Here is a 22,149-nt window from a genome sequence, read left to right on the forward strand (position 1 = left end):
CCATCCGCCTGTTTTGATTTATGCAAGAAAAAAAAATGGCCAAAAAGTGCATTTATTTATTTTGTGGATGTTCAGGCATAATTTTTTTTTTTTCGATCATTTTATAAATAACTTAATTTTCCACATTATACAATAAAATTATAACCGAAAATGGGTTCGTAAGTAGGAAGTTTTGAACTTTAAAGCAGTTTTCATAGGCCTTATACATTATTTATTCTGGGCTTATAAAAAGACTTATCTAAACAATACTCGATTGTTTCAAAGGCCAAGATGTATTCTACTCTCAGTATTTAATTAAAGCATCTGAAACATTTCTAGGTGACCAAATTTTCAAACCAAAAACACTTGATTTAGCATTACTACGTATGGCATCGCCTTAATATTAACTTTGCGAATTTTGTGGATCACGTAAAAGACTTATTTCAACACTATTCCTCAATGGAAGTTGTATTGTTGTAAACCAGTTAAATCGCTGTATTTTTAAATTTATGTTTTTGTTCTTTTTAATTTTATTTCTTGCATATATTATTTTTTATGTAAATTATTTTTATTAATTCTTTCTCATGTTTCAAAATTGTCTGTCATCAAAATTGTACCACCTATATGTAAAATCCCTCTGGGCGTTAAATAAATAAGTAACAAATGTCCCTTGAATCCTTCAAGGATTTTGTTGAAGATATCAAGAGACGTGTTGTTTAGCAGCACCTATTTAATGTGGAAGCTGAAGTCGAGGTAGGGAATAGTTAAAAGATGTCTCACCTGGATGCATCCCATGATGGCCTTGATGTCTGTGAGCGACCACAGGCTGACGTGTCCCATGAGCAGGCCACTTTCATCGTTGATGTAGGTATACCCGTACACCTGATTCAGCTGGTCGTCCATAAGAGCCTCGCACACCAGCCCGTGAGCTCTTGCCATCTGCTCTGAGGTGAACTTATAAGGGTCGAAACGACCTGTGAAACAAAATAATAACATTCATTAATCAATTTCAGAAGTTATCAAAACGATATACGAGTAAGCAATCAAGATGAAAAGATTGTGTCGTGAATTTCGTTGTTTTCGGAAGTCTTTTAGAGCATCTGGCATGTTTTCCGCTACTCTATTGTAAGTTGTTGGGTGTTTTCTTTGTTGCTAGCACATTTTTCTAAATCTGATCACACGTTTCCGAATGCCTTGAAATAATTTCAACCTAAAGCCATCAGTTAGATCCGGATGTCCAAAATGGATTGGGGTTTCCCAATTATATCGATATTAGGAAATTATCCACAAAAATATATCTTGGTTCTCCCAGAATACTTTTCTACAGGCCACACTTGAAAACGCGACAACAGTTCGGTTGTGGAACGATTTGGCGTCTTCTCTGTTTTCTCCCTCCACAACATGTTCCTTCCTCTCCTCAAAAAGACATACTACGCAGCATCCTCAGAGATGACATAGGCCCTGAGGGAAATCATTTTCCTAAGGGCCTCCTGGGTGGAGTTCATCTAAAAAAAAATGATAAATTCTGAAATAACACAACATAATTTTTTATCACAGATTTGAACAGGCGACCTACAGCTTGGTAGGCGAGAGACTTATCACTCAACCACGGAGACCATCAACGCATCCAAAGAAAAAATGGGTACGTTGCTCGCCAACTGAGCATAGAGCTATACAATTAGAGGCGCTATTGCGTACTTAGTACGCCGTACTAATATCTGGTCAAAACATATTCCACTACTACAATGCAATAAGCGGTGCGTGGAGACCGGATTTGGTAGTTTTAGTTAGAACGTTGGAGATCAAATGGAGATAAAAAAACCTATATTTTCACTTTTCTCATATAAAATCTGATGGATCAAGTGGGGTAGGCGCACGTTGAAACATCGGTATTCACAGATCTCCATGCGGTGCAGTGCCGTGAAGGGTGTAAGAGCCTAATTCATCGGGTCAATTGGAGTGAGGGTCACGACGGGAACTTAGAAGAATGTTACCTTCACAGGACAGGATGATCTGCCACTTGTAAGGTTAGGTTGGATTCATTGAACGTTACCTGCGCAGGACAGAATGATCTGCCTGTTGTTGGCGTCCCTCTTCAGCAGCGGAACCAGGTATCCGCTGTCCATGATTGCCTCCATACTGGGATCATTGATGTCCAGCTTCTGGAACCACTGCGGGTACATCTGGCGTACGGTCAGGTACTTCTCCAGCATTGCGCACGCCTGTGGTACGGAGAACTTCTTGGTTCGGAGGAAGCGCAGCAGGAACGGCGCATCTGGGACATATCAAACACACTAATTAATATTATTTTAATAAAAAACTAATGTTTAAGAGACAAGGTTTTTTATGTATGGCGCGAAGGGTAACCTATTATTTTTAAACAGTAATTATTAGCCTGAAACACCTATATAAATTGAAAAAATCTTTCGAGAAAAAATACTTGCCGTCGACGGGAATCGAACCCGCAGCCTTCTGATTACTGGTCAGGTGCTCTACCAATTGCGCTACGTCGGATTATTAATTGTTAGTTACTTATGCCAAGCCGTTTAGATCAGGGCCGGCCCTGTAGGTAGGTAGGTACTTATCTAATATCAACGTAATAGATCTCTTTAACCTTACACATTGTACTTTAATCTAACTTATAAAAAGGACAATCTAAACAAAGCCATGAAATGCATTTACATTTATTACCTTTTTATGTTCGACATTTGACCTCATTAGGCTTAGGATTTTTCATCTCGCATGAACAGAATTTGATAGCCAATTATTACGAAAGAACGCACTATTTCAAAATGCGTAAAATCAAGACATTAAGACGAGACAATAGCCTCAAATAAGCCAGAATCATAATGACATAAGTTAAGAAGTTATTGGATATCTGGTGTTTTGGACAGACGTTCGTTGAATTTGCCCCATCAAATCTCTAAAATAAAGTGGGAATCTTATCTACATAAGTGATGAAGCCATGATAAAACAATATTCGGCGTAATAGACGCACCTACGGTCGACTTTACCCTAGCAGGCCTAGAAAATATATCTTTCCGTGTAGTTTATTTTAATTATTTCTGATAAACGTAGGTATTACTAAAATCTCTAATATTTCTAGAAGGATCCCTCGGGAAGTTACTGATTCATCGTCTAGAAAAATAAAATCATTTGCTTACCGCTAGTTTTATAATTGAAAAACGTTTTATAAATATTTCAATCCGTTTTATATAAAATATTTTAAAGGAAAGGTGATGTTTTTATTAATTTTAAATATAAATAACTTACATCCGTAGGCATCCTTCAAGAAACATTTGACATTTTAGTAATACGTTCATCAAAAATAATTAAAATGTGAACGTCGAGCAAATCCCCGTTATTAGAGTTTTATGTCGCCTATCAAAGTAAATTAAGATTTTCCGGTCAAATACAACATTACATCCTTTCATGCAGGCATACAATTTGCTGGAAACATCATTCACCACTTATGGATACAGTATGTAATAATGATGATTTTATATATTAGCTTGCCGGCACGAATGGCAAAGCAATAACCTATTGCAAGATCTGTGTCAATTGTACCTTATATTGTTGTCTTCTGTGAGAAGGCATACAAGAGTTTAGCCAAGAAAACTAGAAAAGTACACCAACATTTTTTCTGCAGCTTGACATATTTAACTTTAATAACGAATGTTACATTTTCTTGTATATTATTTTTGACTTAAGTGAAAAAAAAAATTATGTCTTAAAAACAAATATTTTTTTTATTTGAGTACATTTTTTGCATTTAAGATGTTGAGTATAAAATAAACCAGTTACGTTCCATTCACAACCTTTTTTATGGTTTTTATGGTAAGGAAGAAAGTAAAGATTTAAAGTTATAAAAAATTACGAAAAGCCCAGACGAACAATATAAAAAGAATTGTTTTGGTTTAAGAAAAAAGGTTAATTTGATTTTTTTAAATTAAGGGTACAGTGTAAAATATTTCTTTTAGGGAATTGTAAGTTTTGCAGATACGTCCGAGTAAGAATTAAGTTTTGGGCGTATTTTGATTTGAATTGTTGTATGTAAAATAAGGTGTTCAATCAATAATGTAATCAAAAAGACAGTTCACGATCTTTTATATCTACAGTACGTCAATTTTTTGTTTCGTTTGTAAAGAGTGAAAGGTTAACATTGATAATTTTCAAAGCGATACGACAGGTGTTTCAAAATCTATGAAATCGACAATTGTATAAAATAACGGTATTTAAGTTATAAGGTGAACATTTATAATAAAAATAAGTGGACTTAATTATTGTCGTATATTGTGAGGCTGAAGGGGGTGACGAGAGGAAGGAGATATTAGAGAGGAAGGAGATATTAGAGAGGAAGGTTTGAAAGTTCTTAATGGAGGTTTTATCAGGATGATACTTAGGACGAGCTGTTTCACAAAATTTCAACAATATCCATATATTTTCCAGGTTAAAATTCAAATTCTGTAAAAGTTCTGCTAATATTTCATCATTGGTCAACCGTTTCACAGTTTTGGATAATAACATAACTAGATTACTACTTTCACGGAACTGGAATATTAACTTATAAATTTGAGGAATTGTTTCATTTCTGTGTAACAACCAATCTTTAAAGTGTCTACCACTCTGAAAAATGCCGAAATGTACCTTCTTTATTAAATAACTATTCGCCAAATAACTCACATCAATCAACTAAAATTTAATCATTGAAGACAATACTAAACACTCTCAAATTAAAAATTTGAAACAGAAGACTGAATAAAATTTGGTGGTATCTTGCTCATTGATCAGTGTAATGCCAAGGCAAGACGGAATCATTTCGTCTTTACATTTCACATTGTTTGGTTTGAGAGTGGTTAATATTGTCTTCAGTGATTTAATATTACAATTTGAGGTTTTATTCAATAAGTTAATTCACCATCAATAAAATTTTATGGGTACGCCAGGATTCGAACCTCATTATTAGTATTTTTATTTTTTAATGACAAACTAATGTTTATAAGATAAGGTTTTATGCATAGCATAAAGGATAACAAATAATCAAAAATATATTATATGTCTCGACGCTATCTAGTGAGAAATTTAGCACTAACAAAGCCTTTCCTACAAAAAATAAAGTTGGTTGTTTACAGGTGGAAAAAATATAATAACAGTAATTGTTGATTGAGGCACTAGTACATATTGAATCATTTGGCTGGTTGGAAATAAGCCAACATAGCTCAGTGTTTTCAGAGCACCTGACGGGACATCAGAAGGCACGGGTTCAATTCCCGTTGGCGGCATTTATTTTTATTCGGGAGATATTTTTAATTTGTATTGAAGTCGCCTAAAATAAGGCGACTAATTATTGCTTGTAACAATTTGTTTTCTATTTGTCGAATTTCCTGTACCCTTGGTCACGTAGGTGGTCAAACAGCGCTTCAAACATTGACAAAAAAAATAACGTAAATAATTTTGCACAAACATTAAGCATTTAATTTTTTTTAAACATTCAAAACAAATAAGTTATGTTTGTTGCTAGAGGATGTTGGTGTTGAACAAATATGAACGATATCTATCAAGTTCAGTCTCAACGTGGGAAATTTAACATACATAAGAGGTGCAAAGCCATAAAAACATCTTTCCCTGGATACATAAACAACATTAGTAAAATACTAATATGGTTAGCAAAATTGTGTTTGAACTCTTGGACATGAAAGGAAAATCAATACAATTTAAGTAGGTTGGCTATTTTATTTGTTTGCATCGCAGTTTTAGAAAATCTACAATACATCATTATTGCATTATCCGTTGTATCCTATTCCTAGTCATTTGTCTCCAGTCAGGCCTTCCCGTCCTGATCATGTCTTCTTCCACACAGTCTATCCACCTCTCCTTGTTCTGCCTTCGGATCGCTTTAATTGGGTTACCCATTTATTTATGACTTTAGGTATTCCGCTATTTAACTTTCTTTCCACATAACCAGCATTATTAAAACTCAACAACCTTAAAATGTAAATTCAATGAAGGTTGTGACAAAAAAGAGATCAAATAATCTATCCTAGTTGCATGCACCATATCGACTTACTTGAGGAAATTTCTGTGAGTCTGGAAACTAGGCGGAAAGCAAGTTATGTCTTTCAAAATTTGGAACAATTTTATCGATAGCCCATTCCTCTTGGGATGCCATGATTTATGTGTACCAGACCACTACAGCCGAAGTCGATACCATGACCTATTCAGAGTACCAAAAGGCAAAACCGACGTCCTGGCAAATCATAGCATGACGAGGGGAGTGGTGCTGTTAAACGAATTTGCAAAGAATTTGGATGTAAGTGACTGTTCTCTAAATGACTTAAAACAATTATTGAAGAGTCACCTAGCTTAATGCTGATATGACTATGTAAAATTGTACCGTAATTGGAATAAATATTCTGTTGTAGAATAATAAAAAATAAAATTTAAAAAATTAAAAATTACTTTTAAAAATTTATAAATAGGCATAATCTTTCCTTTAGGCCACAATATACATCAATATCAACCACTGTCTACTAAGAAACCCCGAAACTTTCCATATTCCTTTTCAAAGAACCAACTTAACCTTCTCCCAATTTCTTGTGCGAATGTGCTGACCTTGTAACAACCACTGTAACAAGTGGCAAGATTCCGGACATGTTTAGCGATTTCCCCCAGAATTTAACAAAATTTCTTGAATCTCATTTCTTGGACGGTTGGTATTTATTCTTTGTTGTTTCTTTGCAATTTTTTAACCCTCTTTTTTTATTTTTTTATTTGGTACAATATTTTTTACATTTTAAGTTTTCCAGTAATGTAGACCTCACTGGGTGGCTTGCCCGTGACTTATATTTATATTGTGTATTACTTTATATTGTGTACATTGATAATCAAAAATAAAATAAAACTACAATAGACTTATGACACAGTAACAGAGTTTTTTGGCCATTATGCGAACCATTACTTCTTTAGATCGTTGTTCCGTTGTTCATTAAACCAAGTTCCTTAGTATTTATATTGAGAAACACGTCCTATTTAACAATTTAAATCCATATACCCATTTCATAGCAAGCACAAGCTAAATGAAATTGCTCATGACCCAACGAGGTCGAATCAATTATTAATATGAAAATCGGAATCAATCTTACCAAAAACGATGGGTTCGATGTTGTAATTTTGACTTAGAGGCCAGGAAAGTGAGTGAGCTTCGGTTCTTTGATCGAAATGCGATTTTTAACTTCGAATCATTCAAGTCAACAACTCAATTCGATGCAATTAAGAAAATAGTACAATTAAAATAGCCAACCGGTTTTATATTGTGTTAATTTGTTTCCAAACCATAAAACACTAAAAATAAATTAAAGGGCAAACCGAGAGAAGTGAAAGAAGTTTATATAGCCTTCATCCAATGGATGGATCACGATCTAAGTGAAGATAATGATATTGACAACCAATCTTAAAGACTGTAATTTATAATCGTAAGATGCAGTTAATCTAATAGAGCATGAGACCATCGTAAGATTCTGTAGGTCACAAATACCGCAATGGGCTGGACATGTTTAAAGAATGCCAGATCATAAGAAACCAGAAATTATGATCGAGTGGGTGCCCCAATGGAAGTGACGCAAAGGCAGGCCAAGAAAGAGGTGGATAGACTGCGTGGAAGAGGATTGGAGCAAAACGGGAAGGATTGGAGACGAATGACGAGGGACTGAAGAACTTGTCAATGGATTAAGTTACATTGTGGCTTACCATTGTTAAATTGATTATTTATTAGGCTCGACAAATATGTAGGTACTTTCTTCGCAGCAATTGATCTGTTTCCACAGCACATTAAAACAAAATGATAATGATAAGGAATACGTCTTTCTGCATCTGTTTTTAGTTTAACTTGTGTCGCTAAAGAAAACCTGTCAAGAGTTCAAGCAATGTCGCGAAAACAAAGAATGTACAGCGTTAATTTTGTTAGATTTCTCACAAAGACTCACCTTGAAATGGAATTAAATTTTCCTTTTATAGTTCCCGAATAGGTTCACGAGAATGTAAATTTGACATGGTTAGCGTCAATTATAGTTTCCACGTTATTAAAATGACAGGCGCTGTACAGTACTGTACACTGTACGCAGAAATTGGTAACTCGGTGTTATAGAAAAAGTGATTTCTGGTTACGAAATGCCACTTTTGATAGCGATCAATTTAGTTAAGGCGAAGCTTAGTGCCAAATCACTATTTTGATTAATCTTTATAACGAATTTGTGTGCATTGTGAATACCAAAAAATATGCTTTAGATAAATTAAAGGTTTTCCTATCGCTTCGCTTGAGTAGAATATGAATAAAAAAATAAATTACTCAATAAAAAATATAAATGCAAACTACTAAAAAAAAATTTTTTCCAATAGAAATGTATGAACGCGTAAAGGAAACAACGTTTAAAAAATACAGTATTATAGCTAAGATTATCTGTGACAGTTTCACTTGATTAACTTTTTTGCTTTCTTATAAAATTATTTACAAAATAAATAAAAACCTGTTTTTTGCTTAAAATCAAACGTTTTTAGACTCCGTTTGTCAAGCGATTTTAATGCCTATTACCTACAATATAAGGTATACCAAGAATATATACATTTTTGGCTTGTAGCTTCCTCTCAATAGCAATCAATATAGTATTTAATTTGTATACCACACAAGAGTTTCAACTGCTCCCAACCGTCGGGGTTTGTTGCGAGGCTGAAGGTAGTGAGGAAGGGAAGGAGATGGAGAAGAGTAAAATGGGAGAGTTCCTAGCTATTTAGATCTAGTCACCAAACACGGCTAAAGCCATTTCAAACAACTTTTCAATTCTGAACCGTGGTCTTACACGGGCGATACTGAGAATATCCTTTACTCTGGAACATGCCACAAGTATACTATATATTATTTAAAATAAATAAAATGTGAAATAACACAAATTGATCAATTAAAATTTACTTGCGGACGCCGGGATTTGATCCCGCGACCTTTGGCTTGCTAGTCTAGAGCCTTACCCCTCTTCAACGGAGGCCGTCATGATAGCAATAAAAATATTTCTGATAGATAATCAAATGGTCAAATATCAATTTTCGATGGTATCTATAGATCACAAAACTTGTAGAGATTTTTTATTTAGCGTTAGGGGTATATTTCGCTTGGTACTTCATCAGCGACACCTAGCACAAAACAGCAATTTTATACGATAATGAACTCTAAAATAACTCTCCGAAAAGCTGATTATCGCGTAACAATGCTGTTTTAGATGGAACTTATTATTCCTAGGGGTGGTCAGTGTTCCAATTTTACAAAATACGTTTGAATAACATGGCTCTTCCTGCCACACCAATTTTATACGATAATGACCTCTAAAATAAATTCCCCCAAAGCTCATTATCGCATAAAAATGCTGTGTTAGATGGAACTTGTTATTCCTAGGGGTAGTCGGTAGTCTAATTTGACATAAAGGGTCAAAAGGGCAAAGAGCTTGGATGCTTCGTCATCTACCCCTTAGAATAACATAATACCATCTGCCATAGTAGTTTCATGCGATAATGACCTTTAAAATAACTCTTACCAAAGCTCATTATTTCATGACTATGCTGCAGTTTTAGATAGAGCTTATTATTCCTAGAGGCGGTCAGTTTTCCAATTTGACAAAATACTCGTACATTTGAATAACATGGTTCTTCCTGCCACACCAATTTTATGCAATAATGACCTCAAAAATTACCTGGAGCTCATTATCCCATGTCAATTCTGTTTTAGGTGGAGCTTATTATTCTAAGAGGTATGCGAGTTTGAATAAAGACGTTTGCAAAACATTGTTCCATGCCACAACAATTTTATGCGATAATGACCTTTAAAATAAAACCTCCTAGAGCTCACTATCGCATGACAATGAGGAGCTTGTTATTCCAAGGTGGAGACAGTTTGCCAATTTGGCAAAAGACGTTTGAATAACACGGTTCCATCTACCACGGAAACTTTATGCCATAATGACCTCTTAAGTAACATTCTTTAGAGCGAATTATCGCATACTGCTGTTTTAGATGCAGCCTATCTTTGCTGGGGTTTCGTTTAGTGAAAAGTGTTTTTCTCACCAGTCCTGCAGCGCTTAATGGCGGGGTGCTTGGAGATCCAGTCCCTCAACTGTTGCAGAGCCTGCTCCCGCACCAGGTCGTCCTCCCGCAGCTCCTCCAGCGCCACGGCCCTCAGGTCCTCGGGCATGCGCACCTCGCCCTCACAGGGCACGGGCATAGCCGGGGGGGAAGCCACAGAGGTCATGCTTCAGACAGGCAAGCGAGATATCTGGGGAAGATTCAAATAAACTATATACAGTGGTACCTCCACATACGAGTGCCCCAACATACGAGTTTTTCGAGATACGAGCCGGTGAGCGAGTGATTTTTTGCTTTGAGTTACGAGCGAAATTCGAGATACGAGTTCGGTTTAGCAGTAATATCGCGATTTGCCTAAAAATTATCGATCAGGCCTGGCTGGGTGTTACAACGAGGACCTTGACCTCTGCATGGAAAAAGCTGTGGCCTGAAGCTGTAGCTGAAAGGATCTACGAAGAATTAGAACCCGGTATGTCAGTAGAGGAGGAGATTGTGTCTCTGGGGAAATCCATGGGTCTAGAGGTGGAAGAGAGAGACGTGAACGAACTCATTGAGGAGCACACCCAGGAACTGACGACTGAGGAGATACAAGAGTTACAGTCACAGCAGCATACGGATGTTATGCAAGAAATTGGTTTCGAGGAGTCAGAGGAGGAGGAAGTTATTTCTACAAGTGAGATAAAGGAGATCTTAGGAATGTGGAAGAGAGTTTCACAGTTCGTGGAAAAGAAACACCCAGAAAAAGTTGCAATATGTCGTGCATCTGATAACTGGGGTGACATTTTGGGGGTTGGAACGGATTAAAGGTAGTCTAATTGTTTTGTATGGGGAAATCTGCATCGATATACGAGTAATTCAACATACGAGCAAGGTTGCGGAACGAATTACACTCGTATGTCGAGGTACCACTGTATTTTATTAAACTAACTTCAAAATGTAAATTAACAGTGGTACAGCAACATCGACAACTTCCTTTTTTCAATTTCGCTCGACTTTGCTTAATATATCGATAATAATCTATGTATAATTATTTACAGGGGAAAAACTTGCCCTACAATGTAATCACTAACATACTTTATAAATTGCTTAGATATAAATCGTTATGTAAAATTTAGAACACGTTTATTAGTGAAGTCAATTATCTTTGTCGTTTTGAAAAGTCAACTTCAAACTGGTTTTAGTTTGTTTAGCAGAACTGAATTTACTATTTGCTTTATGCATTTTCTGATGTTTTTTGTTTTTACATTAATTCCACGCTGGAGGCTCTGATAAAATAATTTCCCTCGAGGCCTATATCATCTTTAGGAGTGCTATGTGGAGGGTCTTAGAGAAAGGGAAGGAGAGAAAGTTCTGGGAAGGGAAAAGGTATGGAGGGTTATGTAAGAATCTGGGGTAAGTGTGTCCAGGAGTGACGGACGTATGAATGCATCCCTCCAACTGCGATGCAAGGCGATTGCTCGAGAGTTCAAAAAGAGTTTATCAATTAATAGACAAGTTTATCAAGGGAACGAACGGGATCAATTAACTAAAAATATTTTAGTCGATGTCAACTGTCAAATGTCATCGATCGTGCTGGTACGTATCGACTAAATGCCGATATTATTGATTTAAAAAAATCTTAGGTCATTTTACTGATTTGTGCTATAATAATGTTTTAGTATCCATTTTATATTATGTTGCTGTTACTTTAAAAAGTTTATTTGTCAGTTTTACGTAGCATTCAGCTTTAAAAACATTTCAATACATTCTGTTATTGAAATCTGGGTAATAGCCCATCAGGGTGAAAAATCAAATAAAAATAAATATACAATAAAAATATATAAATTTGTTTTAGACCACTTTAATTTTAAATACACTCTACCGGTTTGGCAAGCAACCTTCCTTCGTCAGGAGAATATTAAAAGTCTACACTCTTTTTTTACACTCTAACGGTTTCTCTTACTCCTTATTTTTATTGTAAATTATGGCCAGCCACAAAGTTAATGCTTATTACAAATAAAAATAAATATACCTACCTAAGAATCCAAGATCATGAACCAAATACTTGTGAAGGTTTGAAGAACCGAAGGAGCACTAAATTATCTTTATTATGTTCAGTTATTTACACGATTGTATTTTTAATGTACAGGAGTATCCATGAACCATGGGTCTTAACTGAGTTTAAATGTCGAATATTAAGTCTGCATAATGCGTGATTGTCTTATGGATTACAATCTAATGTATTTTTTATTAGGTTAACGGCAATGGCTTCGTATTCTCGGTACCAGCCGTATAATTTGCGAGATGCCCTCAATGTCTAGCACGTTTTTCCTTGGAGATGCACAGAAGGTGATGGTACTCGGAACAAAGCGATTTCGACCGTGAAAGATCACTTCCGTTATTTTATTGTATCAGCAGACTTGGCGCTGGTTTTCGGCCGGGTACTAGGTGAAAGTTAATGTCGTCAAAATGAGGTCTCATCAAGGAACGCTCAATAATAAATATTGTACAACCATAATTCAAACACTAGTCGAATCATTTTACCATACACACTTGGGAGGAGATTTCTGTTACACAGAGAAAACTTATTGATTAGAATTACTGTTAATTTATTGAAAATCTGTTCAAATTATTCGTTTTCACGATAAAAATGGGACTGCGGGCCTATAACGAATGAATTGAAAGAGTTCCAAACACAGTATCAGTTAAAATCTTATGTGAGAACGGCGGAATACGTGTTCATTCAAATACTGATATTGATACTGGCATACTTATATTGTAGCATTACGTAATGATTTCTATTAGTAAAAGAACACGTGTTCTTGATATATACTGAATGACTAATATGTTATCAGGAAGTTAGCATGCTGTCACTAACAGGATATTTTTTCTCCGTGTGCTACTTAAAGGTAATAAATTATCCAATTACTAACAAATTCAGCAGCATTGTCCCTAACTTTAAATTTATTAACGACTTGTACGGTAACTGCGATTCCAGTTCTCCCGGACGACAGCAGAATTGTCCTTAACCTTAAAATTACTAACGAATTCCGCAGAATTTTCCCTGACCTTAAATTTACTAATGACTTTTACAGTAACTGCGATTCCAGTTCTCTCAGACGACAGCACAATTGTCCTTAACCTTAAAATGAACTACTTTTTCGTTAACTGTGATTCTTTTTAAGTCTTTAATTTTAAGGTTAAATAAAATTCCTTATCCTTAGTAGAGCCTAAATCGCACAAGCAACGATGCCTTAAATTTATCAACTTTGACACGATAAAGGTTTTTATCAACAACATCTGTAATTATTACACACTCACAACATTGATATTTCAAAAGAACATTCACAAAATACAGAAACATAATATCAGGCGCTGATATTTTCAATCAAAGGGTTAATTACGAACTCCCTGTGTGATGTTAAAGTATTATTTCTAATTATACATTGTTTTACAATGTACCTATGTGTCCTATGTACTATTTTTATATGGTTAAATTGTACCTTATATATTTGGGTATATATTAAAAACACGTTTATTTTTTGTCAATAAACTATTTTTAAACTATTTTTCGCGGAGACGTCACTAGTTTGTGCAACCCAGTTAACAAGTAATTTTATATAAAATATGTATAGAGAACTGTTAGTTTCCTAAATAAATAAATAAAATAATTTGTCGACACTTGCCAGCACGACCGCAACATCTGACAGTTGACGTCGACAAAAATGTTGTTAGTTTATCGAGTCTGTTCTATCATTTGATATAAGCTTGTGTACAAGTCGATAAACACCATTAGTATAGGCGCAGAGTAGTAAATATTCTCAATATCGCCCTGGGGATATGCTTATTCGTGTTGGGTGACCAGATCTGAAATCCAGGTTCTCTCCACACGGAGAAAACTTACTGATAAAATATTGCTAATTTATTAAAAATCTGGTGAAATTATTCATATTCCTTTTCCAAACGAGACTGCAGACCTAAAACAAATGAATTGATAGGTTTCCTAACAAACTATCAGTAAAACACGAATGTTTTATGACCACATCAGAACACGTGTTCATAAAAATTCCAATATTGTCGCATTTCGTCATTATATTTATCAGGAAAAGCGCAGCTGCGTTAACACGTGTTCCGAAATATTCTGAATGTTTTTTTGTTTCTATGTGAATACCGCCAAAGAGTTCCAACTGCTTCCAACCGTCTGGAGCTAGTGAGATTATGGCATCCCCAATTGGGGTATGTTGTGAGGTTAAAGGTTCTGTCATATCTGGTCACCAAACATGGCTAAAGCCATTTCAAGCAACGTTTCAATTCCGAATGGTAGTCATACGTCAAACACCAGCGCGATACTGAAAGTATCTTCCACTCTGGATCGTGCCACAAATATTCTAAATATATTAATTTTAGTGAATAAATTTTGAAATAACACAAATTTATTAAACCGAATGTTCTAATATTAAAATGGGTGTACTATATTTTATTTGGAAGTAGCTTGCCATCAAATTTTAACAGAATTTTTAAAAATCACCCAAACTATTTTTTTCTTCGTACAACCTTCCTCTGACCTATCTCTTTCCCTTCCCTATTTGCTTTAACCTCACAACACACCCCAATAGTTGTGGATGCCATAGTCCAGAGGAGGGCAGTTCTCTAGTGCATGTTCACATTAAAAAACTCGGTGGATAAGTGCATTTACATTAGGTTAGGTTAGGTAGACCATGGGTTATATATTTGCGAATTGTAGCTTGGATTGCGCAAAACTGTATGCATTAATTTTGTCGCTAGGGTCGTTAACCCCACGCATACCCAATTTCTACCGATTTATAATAAATTTCTCGTTAACTCTTTAAGTTTTTAAGCTCCAAAAAAGTTTATTTTAAGTTAATAACCATAAATTTATTATGACGAAACGTTTATTATACGAAATTCCCTCGTAGAAAAAAATCGCAAAATAAGCTCTTTAAGTTATTAAAAACACGTTTTGTTCTGTTATTTAATGTGTTGTAGGCATGAAAAAAATTACAGTGTATCTTTAAATGCAACTAAAGAATTCGTCGAAATATTTTTGCTTTATTTCAAAAGAGTTATGCTTTATGAAATATTTTCACATATTTCGCTTAATTATTTTCGATTTTTTTAATATTAGCGTGATCTCTTAAACATTTGTATTTACACATCTCCCTTTAAGGCGAAGCTTAATGCTAAATCACTATTTTGATTAATCTTTATAACGAATTGGTGTACATTCTGAATACCAAAAAATATGCTTTAGATAAATTGAAGGTTTTTCTATCGTTTACCTTGAGCAGAATACAAATAAAATTAAAAAAATTACTTTTTACAAAATATAAATGTAAGCTACTAAAAAAAAACATTTTTTCAATAGAAACTTTTTAAAAATATAGTATTATAGCTAAGATTATCTGTGATAGTTTCACTTGATTAACTTTATTGCTTTCTTATAAAATTATTTACAAAATAAATAAAAACCAGTTTTGTGCTTGAAATCGAACGTTTCGAGACTCCGTTTGCTAAGCGATTTTAATGCCTATTATCTACAGTATAAGGTATACCAAGAATGTACACATTTTTGGCTTGTAGCTTCCTCTTAAAATCATCTTTGAACGCTTACTACGGGGACTTAAGATGGCACCAATTCTGGTGAATCAAGTTAGTAAAAAAGAGATATGCGATTGATGACCCGGAAAACTATTATTATTATTTATTAGCACTTCGTGGTCACCATTGTAGTAACTAATGTAAAATAATGTTGTCGTTACTTTACGACTGTGAGGACGCCGATACTAAGTAAATATTGTATTACTGCTTGTAATTTATGCAGACCCATTGTCACTTGTGAGGTGTTGAAGACCATCCTAGGTTATTGCGTCTAAAGCATGAAGACATTGGACATTGTGCATTCCTAGCACGTAAAGTCACATACCAGATGTAATTGCGTTATATGAAATTGAAGACGTAAGAACTTTACAGTCTAGTTTCAACTACGTAATAACTCCAGTTTGACACACTTTTTCAAAATATTATACGACAGATTAATCATCTATTTGTATTATAAGATGTCTTATTTCAAAATCAAAATCTTAACATGTCAAAATCTTAACATGTCAAAATCTTAACATGTCAAAATCTAAACATGTCAAAATCTTAACATCTCAAAATCTTAACATGTCAAAATCTTAACATGTCAAAATCTTAACATCAAAAAATCTTAACATCAAAAAATCTTAAATTGTCAAAATCTTAACATCTCAAAATCTTAACATCTCAAAAGTTAACATCTCAAAATCTTAACATCTCAAAATCTTAACATCTCAAAATCTTAACTTGTCAAAATCTTAACATCTCAAAATCTTAACATGTCAAAATCTTTTAATGTTATGAATAATTAAGCCCCCGCATACTCAATCTCTACCTATTTATAACAAGTTTTTCGTTAAAGCCTTAAGTTTTTATGTTCCAAAAAATATATCTTATTTTTTTAGATAATATCTATACGTTTATTATGTCGAAACGTTAATTATATGAAATTCCCTCAATAGAAAAAAATTACAAAGTAAGTTGAGAAAATTATTGAAAACACGTTTAGTTTTGTTATTTAATATGTTATAGGCATGAAAAAATTCACAGTTGATCGATAAATGCAGCTCAAGTATTTTTCGAGAGATTTTTGCTCTATTTCTATTGAGTCGTTTTTTATTAAATATTTATACAATTTTCACTTAATTATTACCGTTTTTTTAATATTAGTGCGCTCCCTCTAACATTCGTATTTACATATTTCCCTTTCAAGCCGTTTGGAACGCTTACTACGGGGCCTTAAAAACATATTTTATCTACTGTGTTAGAACTTATGCTATTCTACATAGCAACACCATACCGTGCGTTTTCATACTAATACTACATTATTGCCCAACTGCCTTGTGTCCATTATCTTATCTAAGGGCACAGGCTATACATATGTGCTAATATTGACGAATGTCAGTTTAAAGAAGACGGCAAATATTTACATAAAACATCTATTGATAAAAAACAAAGCAGTAAATCTGTATTTATCTAAGAATACTTAGATAATGTTTATCTATTATTACAACAAACAAAATATATTGTCGCATTTTTCGCATTTCAGCACCGTTGGTTTACTTTTTAACATAAATAAGCCTGTTTTACTGGCCCTAACATTTGACATCGTCACATTTCAAAAATCTGCGCCATTTTTAATATTTTACTTTTGAACGGTCCCCGTTAAACGCCGTTTCTCAACCCATTTTAACTTTAGTTCAAATTGTGAGCAGATGAAAAGTACAACAAAATTACCAAGGTCGAAGGGTAAGGCTATCGAATAGCAATCTGAAGGCCGCGGGTTCAAATTCCGGTGTGAACAAATAATTTTAATTTAATAATTTAAAATAATATATAGTATACTTACGGCACGTTCAAGGGAGGAAGACACTCTCAGTATCGCCCTGGTGTAAAACCACCATTCAGAATTGAAACGCTGCTTTAAATGGCTTTAGCCGTGTTTTTTTGACCAGATATAAATAGGCAGGTACTCTCCCACCTGCCACTTCCCTATCCCTTCCCCTCCCTACTTCATACACCCTCACAACATACTACATTTGGGAATTCCATTGTCACATTGGCTCGAGACGTATTTGAGCAGTTTATTTTATTTTTTATTTATTTCATTTTATATGTACATATATAAATTACAAACAATACAAAACAAAATGAACCTTTGTCTGTCCAACTGGGAAGGATTCCCGTTTCAGGACAGCCAAATTGTGTATTTAGTACATAATATGCTTACAATGGAATGGCGATGCTGTCAAAACAAATTTTGAGAACATTGTTGATTGCATTCGAAGTGACAGGATGGTTTCTTTATCCTTGAAAGAATCGCAAAGATGTAATTTATTACCAGGGTCAATTTGGACGACATCTCGACGTTATTTTAAACTAGTAATTGAAGTAAGTGCTTAATCAAGTAGAAATTTTAAAACACCCTCTCATCATTTCACGAGAGAGGAATTAATTTATTTATTATTAACAAAATAAAAATTTCCTGTGAATATTTCGGATAGCCAAGGCCGGTCCAATCGACGTTTGTTTTTCCATCTCAATCTGATAATCAGCAGATAGCGGGTCGGCCTAATCGAAGTTGTTTTTCCCCTACAATCTGAATTTCCCCAGTTCACTGAATATTAATATTAAATTATCGAGTGTTTCCAATGCGATTTCTAACTTTATTAATGTATATAAGTATGGTTGTTCAAACATTATTGTATTCCTAACCTCATAATATCTTAATTTTCCATACTTACACAGAATGTTATTCGTTTAATCGTTCACGAGTGGTAGATGCACAACTCATAACGATTTACCCCGGCGATGGACAATCAGTCTTTTTCTACACTACCTACAAATATTTGGGGATATAGCCCCACTGGCTCCGAGAAGTTAGTACACGTCTGTATAATGTATACACGTGTTCATATAAAATATAATGTTTTTAGTACACACACAGTAATTGTTTAAAGAATCGGAATAATTTTCACGTATATCATTGAAGAAGATGATAACGCTAGTAAATTTAAAAGAAAAATTTAAACAGAACAAGAACCAGAAAAATAAAAAGATAACGGTCACAACTAGGAATCGAACTCAGGATCTCTTGTCTTTCCAGGACAGGCGTCTTACGAGGAAGCTACAAGCCAAAAATATGTATATTCTTGGTATGCCTTAGGTATATTGTCACGAATGTAGGTAATAGGCATTAAAATCGCTTGGCAAACGGAGTCTAGAAATGTTCGATTTCAAGCACAAAACTGGTTTTTATTTATTTTTTGTAAATAATTTTATAAGAAAGCAAAGAAAAGTTAATCAAATGAAACTGTCACAGATAATCTTAGCTATAATTCTGTATTTTTTAAGTTGTTTCCTTTACGAGTTCATACATTTTTATTAAAAAAATATATTTTTTAGTGTTTTACATTTATATTTTTTATTGAGTAATTTAATTTTTATTTGTATTCTACTTAAAGGAAACGATAGGAAAACCTTCAAGTTATCTAAAGCATAATTTTTGGTATTCATAATGTACACCAATTCGTTAAAAAGATTAATCAAAATATTGATTTAGCATTAAGCTTCGCCTTAAACTTCGACCATTAGGACCTATTTATTAAGCGTCATATTTGTCAATCACATTTTTCAAATTCAGAATTAACAATATTATCTTGCAACAAATTTTTCCCATATTTTTGGCATCTTCCTTTTTAAACGGAAACAAGTTTTTTTAATGAAATTGGTTTGTAACTTAGATAGTGTCATTTTCACGTAATTTAGAAAAACCTACAGAATTAAAAAATATATATATTTTAGCGGAGACTCGAACATAAAACCTCTAAATAAATGTAATAATTATATGCATTTCTTCAATGATTATATAATCATAACTTAGGGAAATCAACCGTTTAAAATAATGTTACGTCAAAAATGAGCATCGCTTTTTTTATTTAGATACTGCTCAAAATGTGACTGCATGACCATTTCCTAATAAAAAATTAGAACATTCAGAATATATTTGAACCCGTGTTCAACGCAGGAGGCATTGTCCGAATAAATACAATGGACGAGATGCGAAAATATTATTATTTTGAAGAACACGTGTTCCCACTTCCTCGTAACATATTTGTACTTTACTGATAGTTTGTTATGAAATTTGTAAAATGATTTTTTATATGCTCTAGTCTCGTTTTTAACAGGAAACTGATTTATTTGACCAGAGTTTTAACACATCAAATGTTTTCTGCGTGAGGAAAACCAATTATAGATTTCTTCATTATACTAATACAATGTATTTAACAAAACTGTATATTTAAAAATGAACAGGTTTTACATATGATTTGAGATTTTCACTGCCAAAAGAATTTTATTGATTTATTTTGGGGTATTATGCCGCTTTACGCTATCTCTTCTTTAGCCAGCGTTTCGGACAGCATTACAGTGTCCATCATAATCACAACTGCCCTGGTGGTGGACACTGTAATGTTGTTCGAAACGTTGGCTTACGAAGGAGGTAGCGCAACACGGCATATAACCCCAAAAATAAATCAATGTAAGGTATTACAAATATGTAATTACAAAAAGAAATAATCCGTAATATGATAAATCATTACATTTACGAATACCATAATACGGGTATGTACAATATGCATAGTGTGGTAGTCAAAAAGCATAGAAAAAACTTTGTATAAAACATAAATGAATAAAGAAAAAAAATTGTTGATGTTTCTTTGGTTTTAACGTGTTTTTAATTTATTTGTTATTTGTGTTGGCAATTTTAAAATTTGAGATCATAATTGGTCTCAATGGTTTAATTGACATTTCCACAATTGTCGTGACACCTATTGTAGATTTATTGGCATTCATTCAGGTGAAGTTGGCAAGGTCCTGCCATTGTAAAAATGTTTTAATGAAAGGAAGTCAGATACTTGTAAAATAAAACAACGAAATTTCAATCAATGTTCAAAATATCAAAAAATTGTTGGTGAAGAAAAACTTTACAATGGCGACCAAATTCTCCTGAAATTCTGAAGCAATATAATAATAATTGGATTATTTATATAGCGCCGTTTTCGTGAGAAAATCACCTCAAGGGCGCTTAACATCTTTATTTATGCATTGGACTTATAACTGATTACTTTTGGCTTATAACTAAGTTTCATAGATAGAGACTTATAACTAGTGCCTTTAACTAAGATTGATGTCGAGTGATTTACAACTAAGACTTTTAACTAATGACTTAAGCTATACGTATTTTTATGACCAATAAAATAAATACATACAATGCGCAATCTAAGATTGAATCGCAGATGATAATAAGCTGTAATTCCCAAATATTTATCAAAATTGCATCCCAGATTGGTTTCCATTTCCATGATTTAATTTCTGAAACGTTTCGATAAATATCTTTTATTGCACATTTACATCAATCAACCGAAAAAAACAAAAAAAAAACTATCATACTAAACATGTAGTTATATCTGAATACTAAAATTATTTTTTAATCAATTATTAGAAGTAACAATTATTAGCTTGAAACATAAATATGAATTGAAAAAAATTTCCGGCAAAAAATAAATGCAGCTGACGGGAATTGAACCCGCACCTTCTGATTACTGGTCAGATGCACGGAACCACTGTGCTACGTCGGCTTATTTTTAACCGCCAAATAATTCAATAAATACTAGCATTCAACAATTATTGCTTTTTGATTTTTTTTCACCTTAAAACAACCAACTTTGTATTTGTTGAAAAGATATTGTTAAATACTTAATTTCTCACTAGGTGGCGTCAAGATATTTCATGTCTTTATTTATGGTGAAATATTTTGACTTGTCAAATATTATTATTTTTTATTAAAGATAAACATATGTTTACAAGACAAGATTATACGCAAAGCACAAAAGATAACAAATTATTATAATAAATAATTATTAGTCTGAAACACAAATATAAATTGAAAAATCCTCAGAGAAAAAAATATTTGGCGGATAAAAATAAGCCAATCAGAAGGGTGTGTGTTCAATTCGCGTCGACGGAATTTATTTTTTCAATTTATATTTGTGTTTCAGGCCAATTATAATTTGTTATCCTTTGTGCTTTGCATAAAACTTTGTCTTATAAACATATGTTTACCTTCAATAAAAAATAATTCATTTTTAATCATTGAAGTAAATATTAACAAAATCGACCACACATACTTAACGATATTTTAACTGCATCATACTTCAACTGAGAGCTGCCAATATTGTCCGTGAATTTTTCGGATAGTTTTCTTTATGTATGAATGAATTTGAAATCATGTTAGTATCTTGTTGCAATTCTTCAATTTAATGTGTGACTTCTATTGACTTTCTCTAAACCTCAAATCATAATATACAATCATTGAAGGCAATATTTAGAATATAAGGAATATTTTTCTGTTTTCGCTCGAGACTCGCTTATATTAAAATAAAATTTAATCATTAAATATAATATTAATTC

General features: G+C 33.5%; 1 protein-coding gene across 1 annotated transcript in view; it reads right to left on the minus strand.

Annotated features, from left to right (window-relative positions):
- Positions 1-22,149, minus strand: part of LOC149410242 (clavesin-1) — a 70,469-nt gene that overhangs the window by 18,387 nt on the left and 29,933 nt on the right. The window contains exons 2-4 of the mRNA XM_089648520.1: positions 10,084-10,291; positions 2,033-2,254; positions 760-953 (exon numbers count right to left, since the gene is read on the minus strand). Of these exons, the coding sequence (XP_089504646.1) occupies positions 760-953; positions 2,033-2,254; positions 10,084-10,267 (600 nt within the window). The 5' untranslated portion in view covers positions 10,268-10,291. The remainder of the gene's footprint in view (positions 1-759; positions 954-2,032; positions 2,255-10,083; positions 10,292-22,149) is intronic.

Source organism: Hesperophylax consimilis, chromosome 28 (genome assembly GCF_061612785.1).
Source record: "Hesperophylax consimilis isolate HC1 chromosome 28, BYU_Hcon_1.0, whole genome shotgun sequence".
Taxonomy (NCBI): Eukaryota; Metazoa; Arthropoda; class Insecta; order Trichoptera; family Limnephilidae; genus Hesperophylax; species Hesperophylax consimilis.